Here is a 17,876-nt window from a genome sequence, read left to right as displayed (position 1 = left end):
TAAAACATGTAAAAATTCACTCTCTTCCTTTCGATTCGTCGATTACAAAACCCTGAAAATTTATTGGAAATGAGTATTTTAATTTTCTAATTAGTTTGTAAAAAAATTTCAGGCCCTTCATGATCTGTAAGGTCTATACTAAGTAAGTAAGTAAAAAAAAATAAAAATGTTAAGCAAACATCAGAAATTTAATTTTAGGATTCCATTTGGTAACATTTTCTTCGTTTTGAAGGAAATTAGTTCGGTGGTAACCTTGGATGCACAAATTCTATGCAAAGTGTTGTTAATCCCTCTCTCTTTTCTTCTCCATTTTCATTTATTGCAATTTCACTGCAATTCTCTTTAATTCTCTTTAAATTCAATTTCAATGGAGCAAAAATAAAACAAAAATGAAAATAAAGAAAAAACTCTTCCTAATAAAAAATGTTCACAAAAGTCTTATGTAATAATTCATAAAAAAAACAAACAACAAAAACAAAAAATAACAAAAAAGGATAAAAACAAAAACCGGAATAAATAATCGAACTGAACAAAGAAAAAGTAAAAGTAAAAAAAATTGAAAAAACTCTAATAAAACTAAATAAAAATGTAAATAAAATCCACAAAAAAAGAAAAAAAAAACAACAAAAAACAAAAAGGACAAAATATCAATAAGCAGCCAGCGTGTATGGTTACTTTCAAAAAATTCACTGACAACATTTTTCATCTCGGTGGGTCAGCAAAATAAAACGTTCAAAATAAAAGTAAAAAAACAAACAAAATTAAACAATAAAATCAAAATAAAAAATAATAACAATACGAAAACAAAAAAAGCAAAAAAATCTTATATACGGAACGGGATCAAAAACAACTAGAACAAAACAAAAAATAAACTCTAAAGAATCCTTGCTTTCTAAATATCCAGTCATTCAATAATACCTAAACAACATAACTAACTACAACAATAACAACAGGGATAAGAAACGAAAAAACAAAAACTGCAAGGAATAAAAATATTAGCAACAGAGAAGAGCAACAGAAGCAACAAACCATTAACAATAAGTTCCGAAGACATTTTATATATTATATTTGTTTGTATATATGACCCCTTTTTCACACATTACATTCATATACATTTATACATTCCTATACGACTTACCGAAAAAATGGAATAAAAAAAGAAAAATGGAATAAAAGTTGGACCTTGTAACGGTATCACAAAAAAAAAATCCCAGGACATTTAAAAACAACAATAAAGGAATGAGAATATAAAATAGTAAAAATTCTATTATGTGCATACGACGTATACACCTACACATACTCACATACATTATGTAAATGTACAATATAGTAAGCATATAGTGTATATAGTGCGATAATGTCGTATGTATTGAAAAATAGAATAAACACTTTCAATGCTTAATATTAATTTTTTTTTGTGAATTTTATACTCTTATTTTCTTTATTGTATTTTCAAGGATATATGTAAGGATATTTTAGGATTAATTCCATTTCAGTTACTGTGATTTTTTTTCATTCTACATATACTTACTTCTTAAATAAAAATAAAAAAATGAAATTCGCATATAAGGACGAAATAAAGGCACCAAAAAAAAAAATATAAAACAAAATAAAGAAAAAACTCTTTAAAACAGAGAATAACCTAAATTAAAAATAAGAAAAAAGTGGAAGAAAAGAGACTAAGAGTTTGGAAGGAACACATCATCAATAAAGAAAACGCAACAATAACAACAACAACAACAGAAATAACAATAAAAGAAAAATAGTAAAACAAAACACCAAGAGTGTCCTTTTTTTCTCAAAGAGTGATTTTCATTTCTTAAATCCCGTACAATATTCTGTTTTTTTTTTTCCTACTCGGTTCGCACTTTCTCTCTCTCTCTCTCTGTTTCACACAAATTCCCTTCGTTTACATGCTGTAATATCTTTTTTTTTTTGTTTTTTGCTTTCCTTTTGGAATACGTGTGAAATATTTATAATATAAGAAGAGGGTATACGTACATATATTCGGAAAATTTATAAATTTTCATCTAAAGGCATAAAACACACTATAAATAATTTTTATATAAACACAATACACATTTGTTATTATACACTGGAATGCACATACATTCGTATACAATACAAAAAAAGTGTCCTCATACAAGAGAAGTGTTGTGTAAGAAAAATATTCCCTTCTTTTTTCATATTTTAAAGAATATTTTCATGTTTTCCTTAAGGGAAAATTCTTAAATTTTTCCTTTACTTATTCTACTTTACTTATTTTTCTATTTGTTCCTCTTTTTGGCTTGTGTATTCAAACGTGTGGAAATTTCGGATTGTAAGTGTAAAATAACCGAATAACCAAGTAAATAACTAATAAAAACCTGAAAAAATTTTGAATACATGGCATACTTAAATGATTTTATCAGTGTGTTTATTTAATAAAAAAAAAATTGAATCTAATTGTGAATTTTAAATGTATTTTAAGTGTATAAATTGAATAATTTTCAATTTTAATTTAAAATTTAAACACAAAAAAAAAAATAACCTTACCAAAATGGTAATTTAGGAGAAAAAAATACAGAATTATTAAAAATAGAACTAATTAATTAATTATAATATATAATTAATACTAAAAAAATTAATTATAAATAACGATATCATAATAGAAAAAAAAATTTAATTGAGAATGGATAAAATTATAATAGGATTGATTCAATTATTCATATTTTGTTTATTATATGGTAAGTAAATTAAATTTATTGAAATTATTATTAATTATTAAATATTTAATTTAAAAATATTTTTGTTTATGAATTTATTAAATAATTAATTTGTTTTTGGTATTGAATCTAAAATTATTACATTGTGAATTTTTGTAATGCAAAATTGTTAAGTCTTAAAGAAAATAATTGAAAATTTTGCTCAACAGTATATGTTTAATTTGAGTAAATGTTAAATTTCTAACATAGAAAAAGTTGCTCGAAATTTTGAAATGGAATGCGAAAACTATGTTAAATATACTAATAAATATTTTTAACTCCATTTTCGCTGCAATCTTCCACAAAAATATAAAATTTTTCCGGCGATGTTCTTTTAAGTCAATAATCATTTATAAAATTGCTCAAAATAATTCTAGTAAAAATTAAAAAAAAAAATTGTCTCATCGTTTGTAATGCTAAAAAATAACAGCTTGTGATGTCAATTACATAATTATATATTATATTCTTACTCAGTATCGAATTCTAAATTTATTTTTTTCTTTTAGAACAAAACAAGCGTAATTAAAATCATAGTCATCCCTATAGTCAGCTATGTCATAGACAAACAAGTTTTCGTACGAATATCTGCTCCGAGTTTACATGATCAACTCTATTTTTAATCATTTAAATTAAATTTGATCTATATATAGAGATAATCATGAAATCCTATGATTGCGTTTTCTGCATAGAGTTTAATCAGCTAATTTAAGATGTAATGAGAATGTTCTTTTGATACGTATGAAGAGTTTATTTAAACATCTTTGTTGCAATAATGAAATAACAGAGTATTTGTTTTTCTTCATGATTCTGTTGAAACAAATATCTAAGAAATTTGTGATTATATGAGCTAAACAAGGACGAAGGACATAGTTTATATTGCCCTCTAACTGTCACTACGCTTGTTATATACTGTTCCATAGCTCAATAGCTTTTATTCAGAAAATATAAAATGAAATTGAACTTTTGCTGCATACATTAAATTTCCATTTTTTCATGTTAATTTGTACATTTTCATTTTATCCAAATAAGCGTAATTTTTCTCAGACGTCATTAAATTTTACTGAAATGAAAAAAAATAAAAAGTAAATAAAAAAATTTCTTATCCCTTTAGAAATTTCCTTTTTCTTTTTAATTTCTAATAATTATTTTTATGTGTTCAAACAACTAAAACTACGCTTACATTTAAGACTTGGGACACATTTCTTTTGGTTTTGGTTGGAGTTTTTCAAATTGTAATCATCTAAAATTTTCCTCTATTTTATTTTCTATGGCATAGAAATGGTAAACCAAATTTCAAAAAAATTTTTACGTTCTTATTCTTCCCTTTATTTTTTATTTAAACTTCAAACTTTATTAAAATTGAATCTCTCTTTTTTTTTTGTTTAAACTTTTCTAAACCAGACACATAATTACTTACAATTAAGCTCGAAATTTAAAACAAAAAAAAAAAGAAGAAAAACTTAACCAATTCTTTGTTATTTTATGGGTAAAAAAGCTATGACATTGTTTAATGCAGCATATTATGCAATATTCAATTAAATACTACAACAAAGAGAAGCACAAAAAGGAACTTTTGATAAAAGGGAAAAGTTTTTTAATTGGAAAAGTTGAGCTAAAATCCAAATAAAATTTTTGTTCTCCTTAAAACTATATAACATGACATACATATATGAAAAGTCTTCTTCCATTATTTTTTTTTTGATGGAAAGAGAATTTTGATTTATTCTTAGTCATTTTTACAGTCTTACATTAAAAGTTTGTCTGTATATGTGATGCTCCTTAGTCTATGAATGGATTTGCTTGCTTTTGTTATGCTTTTCTGATAGAAAATTTAAATTTTTAGTTATGACAATTTTATAATACCCTTTTCATTTTACGGATTTTTAATCCTTTTAACAAAGATCTAATTCTGTTTTTAATTTTAAGATTGTTTTTAAAGTAAAATTTTTCTATAGTGCTGTCCAGAATATTGGATTTAAATTATAAATTTGATTCATTTGAATTCTTTCTAGATCACAAGAATTTGTAAGTTTTCTTTTATAATTTAAAAATTTATTTTGTTTCTTTACATAATTTAAATTTAGTCATATAATAAGTAAAAAATATGCAATTTATAATATTAAAGGGCTCAATAATATACTCGAATAAATCAAAACTCCAACTATATTTTCATAGTTATACAATTAGAAATAATAAACGAGTGAACAATTTCATTGATATTAGATTTACGAAACCATATGAGCCGGTCAGAACATTAGTAGCCCATCCAATATTTTTGCAAAATTGAGTTATTTTGTTTAATAGAGCTGTAATGGCCTAAAGAATTGCTCTATATTCTCAAAATACCTACTTTACTCCTATTTTCACCCTATTTTAATATTAGTTCGTTTTTACCATTTAAAAAATTTTCTTAAAAATTAAGTATTTAAATATTTCAATCGCAATTTACTCGAAATATCATTTTTGCAAACACGTTCGTAATGTGCTAAACGCCTCATATATAAATGCAATTTTTTTTAAAAATTATTTTAAATAGACCAATTAATAAAGATGTGTACATGGTCTTCGAAAAACAAAAGTTCTTCTAATGCAATCTAATTAGACATTAGCATTGACAAGATCAACTAAAATATTTCAAATTTGTCTTGCATAATAATTGCTATTTTTTTTTATTCGAAAACTTTAACAATAACTTTTATATCATGATCTACTGTTATGAACAAAATCATGAGAATTCTATTGCTTCTGTAACACTATAATTACATTTAGTACCATAATAAAAATGTCAATTCAAAGTTCAACACTCTTTATTATGTAACAGAAGTTTACAGTTTCTCTCTCTCTTTTTATTAATTTAATTTTCAAATAAATTCTCTTTTAAAATATTGCTTAGAGCACTTAGTATACATGTATGTACAATATGTAAGCATACATGTGTCTTTGATTTGAATATTTAATTAAAAAGTATATTTAAAAATTTATAAGTATTTAAGTACACTATAATGTAGTAAAACTAATATTTTTAATTACTGTTTCAGAAATTTTGATTATTTAAAATGAAATTTTCGATTAAATGCAAAAAAAAACTTTTTATTTAAGTTAATAAAATGGAGCCAAAAATTTTACAAAGTAAAAAAAAATATTGAAAAAAGTCATTAGAGTTAGTAGAAACCAAAGGTCAGAACTCTTAATGTCTGTAGAGAATAAGGGTTATAGAAAAAATCTTGACATTTACTTCGAAATGGCTGCCTTATTAATACTTGATTAGAACTCTTTCGCGAGGCTTAAATAAAAGCCAAAATTTTTGCATTTCAAAAAAAAAGTTGTGAATCTAACATCTTATTGCTGAAATATTTTTGGGGATTTGATTGCCAAAATCATTTATTTTGACTATGTGTGATTCCGAATATATTTGAGATCAAGTGAGAACTCTGATTTTTATATAAGTATACATTTCGAAAATCTTATATGACAACTTTACAAATTTTAAATGAATTAGGTTCTCCTTACTTGTATACATAAAGGAAAAATTTTATCTCCCGGACAAAAAACGATTAATTAAATTTAATGTACAATTGGTTATTAAAAGCTAAATATTATCCCGATTGAGATCTACTAATTGAACTATATACATTACATTATCATTTCTGTTGGACTTTCAATGAACAAGAAAATTATTTATAAAATTGTATCGAAAAATCTAATTATGTCTCATTCCAAAACATTCCGAACAAATATTCAATTCCTATGAAAAATTCATTTGACAATAATGAATGCACTTGGATAAAATATTACAAATGAGATTTATTTTTTATTATTTTGTAATTAAAATTTCAAATTTAATCTGTTTTCCTCGAAATTCCTGTTACAATGCGTATTTATGTGCTTAATGATAAAATCAATTGTTTTTAAATATTTGCAAATGAAAAAAAAAATTCGTATTAAGTCAAATGTCATTTTAAAAAAAATTGCAAATGACATAATGTTGTCTCTCTCACTACCTATTCAAGTAAGTCTATTATACATATATAATAGAACAGTAGTATAGTTATAAAAATTATGATTGTGCGTTTGAGTGAGAATCACATGTCAAAAACTACTTAAATTTAATTCGATTGAAATCAACTTGAACACATGCACTTTCAGATAACAAAATTTCCACAATTGTGTAAGTACTTCAAGCCCTGACAATATCATTGAATTTATTTAATCACATTATTTATTTTATTTATTTTTTTTTTACATTTATAATATAAAATATTTTAATAATATAAAATTATAATTTTGAAATTTTTTATGCTTGAAATATGATGTAAATTTTGTATTTTTTTTGATAAACAGATTTTAAAAAAATCTGAAAAGATAACAAATATAAAAAATTTCCAGAGATTATCATTAACACAATTGATTCGAATTAATTAATTGTATTTATTAATAAACGCATATTCTAAGTGCCAATAATTAATTCAATTCAATGACTTTAAAATATATTTACTCTGTATGTGTGCATGTTAACTGTAATATTGAGCTCTTCAGCTGTTTAAATGCTCTTTCATTTTGATTTATTAAATCATTATTCGATTTTTTTAAATTACAAATTTAATTAAAATCAGGAAAAAAAAAAACACAACATGTGATTAAAAATTGATAAATTCTATGTATAAATTACAAGATAAAAAAAATTTGTGATTTTTTATATTTCATAAAAGACACGTAAAGTGTTGCTCGAACTTTAAAAGTAGATGTATGACAGAATTTTTTAATTTTAATACCTTCAATATTGCATGTAAATCAAAAATTTAGTTTTTTAGAAAATAATATTGGAATACGTAAGCTGAAAATTCTTGATATTGAAAGTGAAGAATTTGTTTTAGCTAAAATTCATCTCATACAACCAAGAATCACTAATAGATTTTGAAAGTTGTTCATTTAAAATCGATAAATCATAAAAGTGATGCAAATTGCTCTTTACATACAAACGTACTCTTACAATTTCCACATATCGTTTTCTATTCTTGTCACTTTAACCTTTCTGCCAAGCTATGATATTCAATTAAAAAAAAACCTAATTTTTAGGCCAAAGATCATGTATTAAATGTATTTCACTTCATCACTATTAAGTAGTAAAATTGTAGGAAAATCCTTTAATTGCTCTTATAATTTAGTCACAATTTAACATTTTTAGATAACAATTTAAATCACTTATTTGAAATTTTGTAATTCATCAAATGTCGCATAATTATTATTTAACACTGCAATTCCATCAAAATTCTATAAAAGCAAAAATATAATAGAAATCGATCTATTATCAAAAAGTGATTGACCCTGTACCGACCTATTAAGCATTGATGCCAGCCTACGAATTTTAGCATTGTCCCTAAAATTATGCAATATTATTAAAACGATAAAAAAAACTACATATTTCAATAGAAAATTAATATTGCTTTCAGTTTTTTTTCTTGTTATTCCCCTTGGGAACATAGGACTTCAACATAGCATCTCCAATTCTCTCTGTTTTGTACCAATCTGTTTATTTCTGCCCACGTTCTGCCTGATTATTCTAGCTAATATTGCTTTCATTATTTAGATCTAAATTTATCATAAAATTAAAAATATTAAGGACAATGTTTTATTTTACAAATGATGGGTTTTATTGACTCAATTTAAATCGGTTTTAATTGCAACATAATCAGACTAGATTGCATTAGTTTTCAAATGCTTCTTATTATCACAAAAACCATTTCTAATCTTCATGTAACATAATCCTTTTTAATTTCATATAATTTTAAGACAAAATCAAAACCATATGCTCTCCAATTTTATATGTTAAAATTTTTTTCCACATCCTTATTATTTTATTTTAAATCTAAAAATATACAAAAAAAGTACAAAAAATTCTTCAAATTCTTAAAAATTCACATAATGAAAATTAATAAAATTTCTGAGTTTTGAAACAAAAAAAAAATAAAATAAAAAACAAAAAATTTAATTACAAATTTTTCAATTTCTTTTCCATAATTTTCATAGTCTTTCTTTTTTTATAGCCTTAATACTTTTTCTAACACTGATCATATTTAGTTTTAAAATGAATTTTTTTTTTCTATTTCATCAAAATATGAACATGACTTGATAAAAGTGAATAAAAAAAAAAAAACTTTTTCATTCTTTTTGATTTTAAAATGAATGAATTTTCTAAATTTTCTTTCAGTTTTTTTATTTTTCCTATATTTTTGTTTTAGTTGTTTCTTAAACTTTTCAATATAATTTCGTTAGAGAGATAGCTGAAATAACTTGTTTTCATTTCTTATCCTTATTTTTCATTTCTCTGCCATCTTAATTTTACACTCTTGCATTCAGGATATCAAGGAACAAAAAAAAAATAAAAAGTATAAAATTCATAAAAGAAACGAGCCAGAAAAAATAAAACAAAATGACGAACGAAAGATTAAATTTATTCCACATCTGTTCCTTAATTACATTGGCCATATGAATGGTAACGACAATTGCCATCATACAATAAAAAAAAATATATATATATGTATATAGAAGAGAATAAGAGTTAAAAGTTTTAACCCTTTTTGTTACTCATTTTTCAAAAGAATCTGAAAAAATCAAAAAAACAAATTTTTATATCTAGAAAATGGGGTTTCTTTATATACAAATATCGAATTTCCCCAAAAAAAAAAACATGAAAAATTCCCTATAACCCTTTTCCACTTCATCTTTTTCACTTCAACTCTTGTATTCGATCTACTTTCAACTTCTCATATGAATTTTCACATATTTTGTTTTATTTTTCTCAAAGTTTTTCAAAGAAGAAAATATATATATATGTATATATATATATATACAAATTTTTTTTTTGATAAAAAAAAACCTACAAAACAAAATAAAAATAAAATTAAAATGGCTTACATTTTGTTTATGTGTAAAATAAAATAAAGAGAAAAAAAAATCACACTCTTTTGAAATATTCATGAAATTTTAGACGAAATCTTACATGAGGCATAACACACAAACACCTACATATACATACACATATATAACATATCCATATACTTTCATACTTTATTGTAATGTTTATTTGAATTTTAAATTTTTAGAATCCTTTTCTTAAAGGATATATGTTTATAATATATCGCTATTGCAAATAATATTTTTCTAAATCCTTACAAAGAATTTTTGAACTCTTATACTAGTCCTATATGTACATATATGAAGAAAATGTAATAAAGAAATAAAAAGAAGAATTCTTTTGATACAAAATACACCTTCGTATACAAGAAGGAGCATTATATATACTCACCTACATAACTACCTACATATATATATAAAAATATATATATATATTGTGTATACAACTTAATATAAAAGAAAATAGGCGAGAAAAATGAAAAAAACTTATAGAATTTTGTGCGAAATTAAACTCGAACTCAAAGTTTGATTTACACACGTACAAAATTTTTTTAAAAACATTATTAAAACAAAATAAAGCAAAACCCTTTTCATTTCTTGAATTTCAGCTTCAAAATGCGGGAAAACAAAATTGATCTTAATTACAGAATTAATTAATTTTTAAATTTAAATTTGAATCTAGTCCATTCTTGGTAGTAAAGAGCTCCACGTAGATAAAATTTCAAATTGGTTCGTATATAAACAAAACTTTATGTGGGTATATCAAGGTTTTTCAAATTATATTAATAATGAGTTCGTTCGATTTCCAAAAATCGTAATTGTATAACAATATTTACGTTGTAGTTATCGACATTGTATTTCTTACATTTCATTCTAAGAATTAATTAAATTTTTAGTTTGTTAATTTCGTAAATGAAACGCATACTGTTTTCTGCGAATTAAAAATTTGTAAAGCAACCTAAAAATTATATTAATAAATTGAATTGAATGTAATTCGTGAACCTGACTTAAAAAAATTATAAGAAATTGAAATATTTTTTCAATTACAGCAATAACCTTTCATATGTATAGCATTCTCCAAATTATTTTCCAAAATACAATATTCAATTCAATGCTTTTGAAATTGTTTCAAAATCTCATTTGATATACTAATGCTTTTTCAATTAGATTATCAAGTATGAAAACTACTCTTCGTAAAATTCAAGTTTTCTAGGGGAAAAACATGATCACAGTTAACAAAGTAGTATAATCACGATCAAATTGCTGAAAATTTATTCAAAAGGGTCTTTTTTCACTGTGTAAGTTGCTTAAATTCCAGCCGAAAATAAAAATTTATAAAAGTATAATTTCACAAATGAATTCCATTTGGATTTTTAAATTATTATAAGGTTTTTGTCTCTAATTTGCAATAGTAATTTAATTTCGAAAACAAGCTTAATGTTTATTAACAGAAGAAGATTTCACTTAAACCATGTAAACAATTTCGGCATCTAAAAATCTACTCTATATATCAACATTTTTATTTGACCTCATATGCTACTATTATTACACATTTTCAATTACAAACTGAAGAATCTTTATTATATTAATCCTCTGTAATTTAGCAGAAAACCTAATGTGAGCAAGGAAGAATTTACTGAAACTATTTTGAAAGAATACCTCAACAAATAACGCCTTATTTGAAATCATAACAACTGAAGGAATATCAAAAAAATATTTTAATATTTCAGATTGTCATCCCCGCATATACAAACATCAATTTTTTGTTTCTATACTTCAATATTTTTTTTACAAATTAGTCAACCTACAAAATTTACAAGTCAATTGAAATTAAATTTCTCAATCAAATACTAAATTAAAGTTTCTCACATCACAAAAAAATGAAAATCTGCCAATAAAATTTTATTTATAACAATTTTCTTTCAGTATTAAAACCTTTAACTATAACAAACAAACAAAAAAAAAAAACAAGAGAAAAAATTTTTTTAAAAATTACGAAAATCCTTTTTACTCTCCCACGTTCCTTACTTTAAATAATATCCTTTGCCATATACGATTAACTTTAAAGAATTTTTTAGTATTAGAAAGAAAATGATTTTAAAAAATTTGCTTTTTTTTCTAATTTTTATTTTTTATTTTTGTTTTTCTTGTTTTCTTGTTTTCTTGTGTCACATTTACTTTTCCATCCATAAGTTACTTTGTACATAACCTCAACAACTGCTTTTAAAACTTGAAACACACTATAATAAACCATTACGTTCGTATATATTTTTATAAAATATTGTTATACGTTAGTGTTTTTTTTTCTGCTCGTTATGTTTTTGTTATTTTTGTATATTAGTTTTTCGGATAACATTATCCTTTATTCTTCGTAACAACATTGAATTCATTTCTATGTTTTACCAGTCATTTTCAATATATTTTCGATAAATATGTTTGACATTTGAGATAGAAAAAGCAAAAAAAGAAGAAAAAAATTGTAAAAATAAAATGAACCCTTAAAAATGAGATAGGAACAAAAAACACAAAGTGTACTATGTGTGTATAGTACAGTATAGTGAAGAAACAAACAAAAAAGGATTCAATCCTTTATTAGATACAAACAATAGATGCATGAAATGAAAAATAGCTAGGAAATTACATATGTTAAAATTGAAAAAAAAAATAAAAAATTGAAAAATTCAAAGGACCTTTCCGTTTTCTAATTTTTGTTTTTGTTTTGTGTTAGAGATACAATTTATATAAAAACAAAAAAACTTGGGGAAAGCGTGGGAATATTTTCATATTTTGTTTATATTTTTGTAAAAATCTAAAGAAAAAATTTAAATTTAAATTTAAAAATTTAGTTATAGAATAGAAACAATTCTCTATAGTTAAATTTATAAAAACAAACTCGAACACACGTTTAACGAATACTCCTTTTAAAAGACGAGCACAAGAGCAGAAAAATATTAGTTGGAACAACAATTTGGTTTCTATTACATTAGAGAGCTAGGATTTTGTAAATTTAAGACTGGTTTGAAGAGCTTCATCTTAATAATTTTAAAATAAATTTGATTTAAACGCACAAATCTTTAAATGACTGTACATAACAGTGGTTACAACAGCAATTCTATCACAAATATCGAGCGTCTTTACACTAAACTTCATTGAATTATCTACAATTTATTCATCTACATTCTATTCGCTTAATATAAAGCATTCACATATTGTGCAAGTATATATTATATGGTAAGCAAAGTTGCACAAAATTTTATTATAAAATTTCTGCTATACTCTCCCACATAGTCTCCCATTCCACACACTCAATTGAATTTTTTATATTGATTCATAACACAAACTTGTATGTGTTATGAATCAATATAAAAATTGATTCATAACACATACAAGTTTGTGTGTGTTGGACACATCCTTCGTAAATATACTCGCTCTCGTATATGAATAATTAAAAAAAAGACATTAATTCTTCTTCCATTCAATATTTATTAAACTGCTGAAAAATAAGGTCTTCATACATGCAAACGTATACATATACATATTATGTATAGTTACAATACCATATTGATGGGTCTAATATAAAATTTTGTCAACTTTAATAAACGAAAATATTATGAAACATTAAGATTTTTAGTACATTTTTAGAATTTAATACATAATATATTCTTCTACTAATCCAAATATTTATTTCTTAAGAAATACCAAATAATATTATAAACACATAATTTAATGTTCCCATACATACATATGTATAATATAATAAAAGGGCATTTATCTTTCGTATAAAACGTTTTTGATAATATTTTGGAATTTTATTGGTCCTAAAATTGTTCATATTATACTCGTTATAATAAATATAAAAATAACAATGATTGTTAACGAAGCGTTAAATTCTTATACATTAAAGGAAGAAAAAAAAATAAAGTAGAAAAAAAAAATTATTGGGTCCCAATTGTTTTTTGAGCTTATGTCGGCATTAAAATTGATAAACACTTCAGCTTGAGTATGTATTTAGTATAACATTTTTATTATTTAGTATGCGTTGGATTGGGTGACAAATAAATGTTAGTTAAATTAAAATTAAATAAATTATATAGGATAATTTTCTCATAATTAAAAGTTTACTCCCTCTCGTGACTTTTTTTAAAAACTACGACGCAACAATTTGAAAAATCAAGTGAAATTTTCTTTTAATTCTTAATTTCTAATCCAAGTTCGCTTACATAACATTTAATTGAAATATTTAACTGAAAACTTATATTATGCAAATATAACATTTAGAAAGAGTAAATAGAATTTGTTGTAGATGCTATTAAAATTACAAAATTAATTCACATTTTTAAGCCAGAATATTATTAACTGGCTAAATATTTATCAAGAGAATTGTAACAGAACTTTAAGGTACTATATTTATTTTCAGAGGAACTGCTTAAGCCATATACAACAAATTTTTAGACCTTATACGGCATCGGACATATATGCTAAAATCTAAGAATATATACGACAATTACTTTGGCTTTATACGACATAGAGCATATACAACAAAATCTTAAATTTAATGTGAATATGATGAAAGACGTATACGTTAACACTATTTGACATTAAACATTGCACGACCTTGCAGAAATTAATCTATTATCATGAGACTTACTGTCTGATTTTTTAAAAGCAATGTGCGAATAATTAATTTTTTATGGAAATTTTGCGCAGTGGCCAGCAAATTTTTTTCTATTTTATTACAAAATTATCAAGTTTTGTCATAAAATCCGTGATTCATTCAATAATTTCAGTCTGATATATAAACAGCTTCCATACTTTGTCGTAGATATGATCTTAAATTTTGTCGTATGTGTAAGCGCCACTGGTAAAAAAGGGTAGTTTACATAATACATAATAGCTTTCAATATCAATTCATTTCATATTTTCCTAGTTTTAAACAAGATCTTAAATTAAAGTTTCCTAGTTTTAATGAGGCATTGCTTGAATTCAACTGAAATATTAAGGAATAATTTCAATTTTTAATTTAGTTTAAGTAAGATTTTTTTTAAATTTTATTTCATGAGATATAAAAAATATCACAGACTCGTATATCGTAAACTTTTGAAATTTGAAAAAAAAATATTTAATAAATTTATTTATTTTATGAAAATACGAGTATTACCAAAATGAAGAAATCAAAATTCTATTTTTAAATTATTTGTTGTTTTAATTCTCTTTATAAAGAGAAGTCATGCATGTTTTCGTGCAAAACTTTTGTTGTTGGCCAACTCTATTAAATACACGATTATACTGTCACTAAATAAATTTCGGAACTTTGTTGTACATATTTATGCATACACTACCATAATATGTATAACAATATATATGTATAACAGTATAGATGTATAACAATATTATGTATTGATAAATATTATTATTTTTTCTGTTTTCCTTTTATAAATAAAGAAAAATTCAACAATGTTAAAAAAATAACAAGAGATAAATTGATAGCCATGACAAAAAAAAAAAAACAAAAAAGAAAATATCCTTAAAAAATTTTCCATTTTCTTCTTCTTTTTTATATGTGATGTTTCATTTTTTTGCTCTTTTGATTTTGTTTTGTACTCTAACTGTTCTTTCTGTTTATTTCTTATTATTATTATGTTTGCTTCATATGTAGTATGTGTATGAAATGCAGCCAAGTTTATTTGTTGCTCATGTTTATTTATGATACTATAAATTTTTTTCTTTTTGTTCTTTCTCTCCCTTTCTCTTTGATATCGAAAAGTTATGTTATGTTATCTATTTATATTATTTAGATTACTATACTATTATACTCTCTAGCTCTCTCTCTCTCTCTCTGCTGTTACATTTGAGTATGAGGTAAGTGTATATATAAGTTATATTAAAAGTTTGCAAGTATAATAATAAAACAATAGAGAACGTACAATGAACACTAGCAATAAGATCTTATGTTATTATCCTTAACGTAAGAGCTTAGACAAAGGATATATAATATATGTGTATGTCATACATAGAATAATAAAATAATAAAAAGAAATTAAATGAAATTTAGTAAAAATAAAAATATTAAATTAAAATTAAAGAGAAAAAAGAGAGAGAACAAATTTTCATCTACACATTTGGATTCAATGTTTTTTACAAAATTTATGTATCGAAAAAGGACTTACATATATAAACATACTAATATTAATAATATGTTCGAATATTTTCTACATATTATACTTTTTATCATAAACTCATTTTTCTTAACTTTATAAATTTTTAAATATTTCATGTCCAATGTATGTATTGATCGATTATATAATATATAGACATTGAAATGAACATTGTTAAAATATTATGTAGAAAATGAATTAATACTAATATCAATCTCTGTATACCAATTTACTTATACCATAACGGGTGGGTCAGTCCCATAAAATTTTGTTTTTAAACATAACCTATAAAGAGACAATTAAATAACAATTTAATAAATACATTTTCATTACAGAAAGATACTCGCCTTGCCATTATTTCTTAGAGGCATAATTTTGTTAAAATCGACACAGGTGGCCAGCTAAATAAGAAAGCATTGATTATATATTTTTTTGATGTTAGCTTACAGAATTTAAAAATACGTTTTACAGAAAACAAAAGTTTTGGTTTTCGATATAACAGACACCTTAAATTTACTATGCTTCAAATACTGTGAACATTTAAATAAGACAATGTGCAAAAGAACCTATTATCTTAATAATTTTTCAAGAAATAAATATTGCTAAGAAATATTGTGAAAATATTCATAAAATAGGAAAATGGGGAGAAGAAAACACTTAACTTCAGATGAAAGGCGGTTTAATTGGAGTGTGTTTGGAAAAGGTAATGGTAAAAGCCAAATATCGACCTTAGTAGGAAGATCTCGTTGTTTTGTACAAAGACGTTGATTTGCGAGAAACCTCTTGTGTCTTTCAAAAATAGAAAACGTCGCTTATAATTTGCAAAAATTCATAAAGAAAAACCGCTTTTATAATGAAAATATATATTATGGGCTAATGAAAGTAAATTCAATAGCGTCTGTAGCGACGGTAAAAGCTACGTTTGTTGTCTTAAAAATGAGTCTTGCAACCTACTCTACTCTATAAAGGCTATTAAGTACGATGGTAAACATTAAATTTTCCTACTTTAATTTTTGAAAATTGCGGTGTCGTATTTAGCTGGCCACTATTGTACTAGAACAGTAAAAAATTACTCAATTGGTTTCTGAAGTTAATAATAAACTTGTAGCTCAGCCCACCCTATCTTATAATAAATTATCTTCAAATTTATTTGAAATTTTTCCTTTTGTAATTCTATCTATACACAGACATACGTATATGCATTGTACAAGCACTTATAAATTGTGTACATATGGTGTACATATATATTTTAAGAAAAGAAAAAAAATTACAGAAAAGAAAACTAATAATGAAAAAGTGAAAATATTTCATATTAACTTACGATAGATATATGATCACTTAAAATTTTTTATTTGAAAAGAAAAAAAACAAGAAAAATATAAAAAATAAAATGACAAAAAGGATGAAAATTGTTGTATAAGGAAAGAAAATATTTTATTAATTTTCTTTTTAAACATTTTTTTTCTCTTCATTCTTTTTTTCAAATTCTATAAAAAAAAACTAAATTAAATTGCATTTTTATACATAAAGTAAAGTAATATCTAAGTATGTGATGTAGTGTTAATGAACACTTTGAGTGCAATGATATTTTGAGCAAAAAAAAAAGCAATTCTTAAAAGAAATTCTTTTACTTATTGTGCTGGAACACACAAGCACAAACAAGAGCATAAAAATTTTTTTTCTGCAAAAATTATTTGATTAGAATTACAGAAATTTTAAACAAGAATTCTTTTCATTTGTTTTTTCTGTATAAAATTTTTTCAGACAGGATATTTGAATTATTAAAAATATTTTTGGATATTTTATAAAGTATTTCTAAGGTAATTTTATTTTTTCTTTTGTGCAAATTCCTTAAGGTTTTTACACGATCAATTTTGCTTTAAATAATAGCCTCATCCCTGCTTTTGTTGTAAGGTTTTCAATTCTTTTAATTTTTAATATTTTAGAATATAGAAATTGCAAGCTTTTCCAAATTTCCATAAAACCAAATATCTCCGCAGCGAAATATTTAATTATTTATTTCAGCTCATCTAATTTACTGGCAAATTTGTTTATGCTAAAG

General features: G+C 23.6%; 1 protein-coding gene across 1 annotated transcript in view; it reads left to right on the top strand.

Moving 5' to 3' along the window:
• Nucleotides 1-2,628: 2,628 nt before the first annotated feature.
• LOC129612058 (uncharacterized) overlaps nucleotides 2,629-17,876 on the top strand; it is an 84,055-nt gene continuing 68,807 nt past the window's right edge. The window contains exon 1 of the mRNA XM_055525508.1: nucleotides 2,629-2,726. Coding sequence (XP_055381483.1) covers nucleotides 2,672-2,726 — 55 coding nt within the window. The 5' untranslated portion in view covers nucleotides 2,629-2,671. The remainder of the gene's footprint in view (nucleotides 2,727-17,876) is intronic.

This window comes from Condylostylus longicornis, unplaced genomic scaffold, assembly GCF_029603195.1.
Source record: "Condylostylus longicornis isolate FDR11 unplaced genomic scaffold, ASM2960319v2 ptg000055l, whole genome shotgun sequence".
NCBI lineage: Eukaryota > Metazoa > Arthropoda > Insecta > Diptera > Dolichopodidae > Condylostylus > Condylostylus longicornis.
Note: the sequence above shows the minus strand (reverse complement) of the source record. Positions and strands in the feature narration are given on the sequence as shown.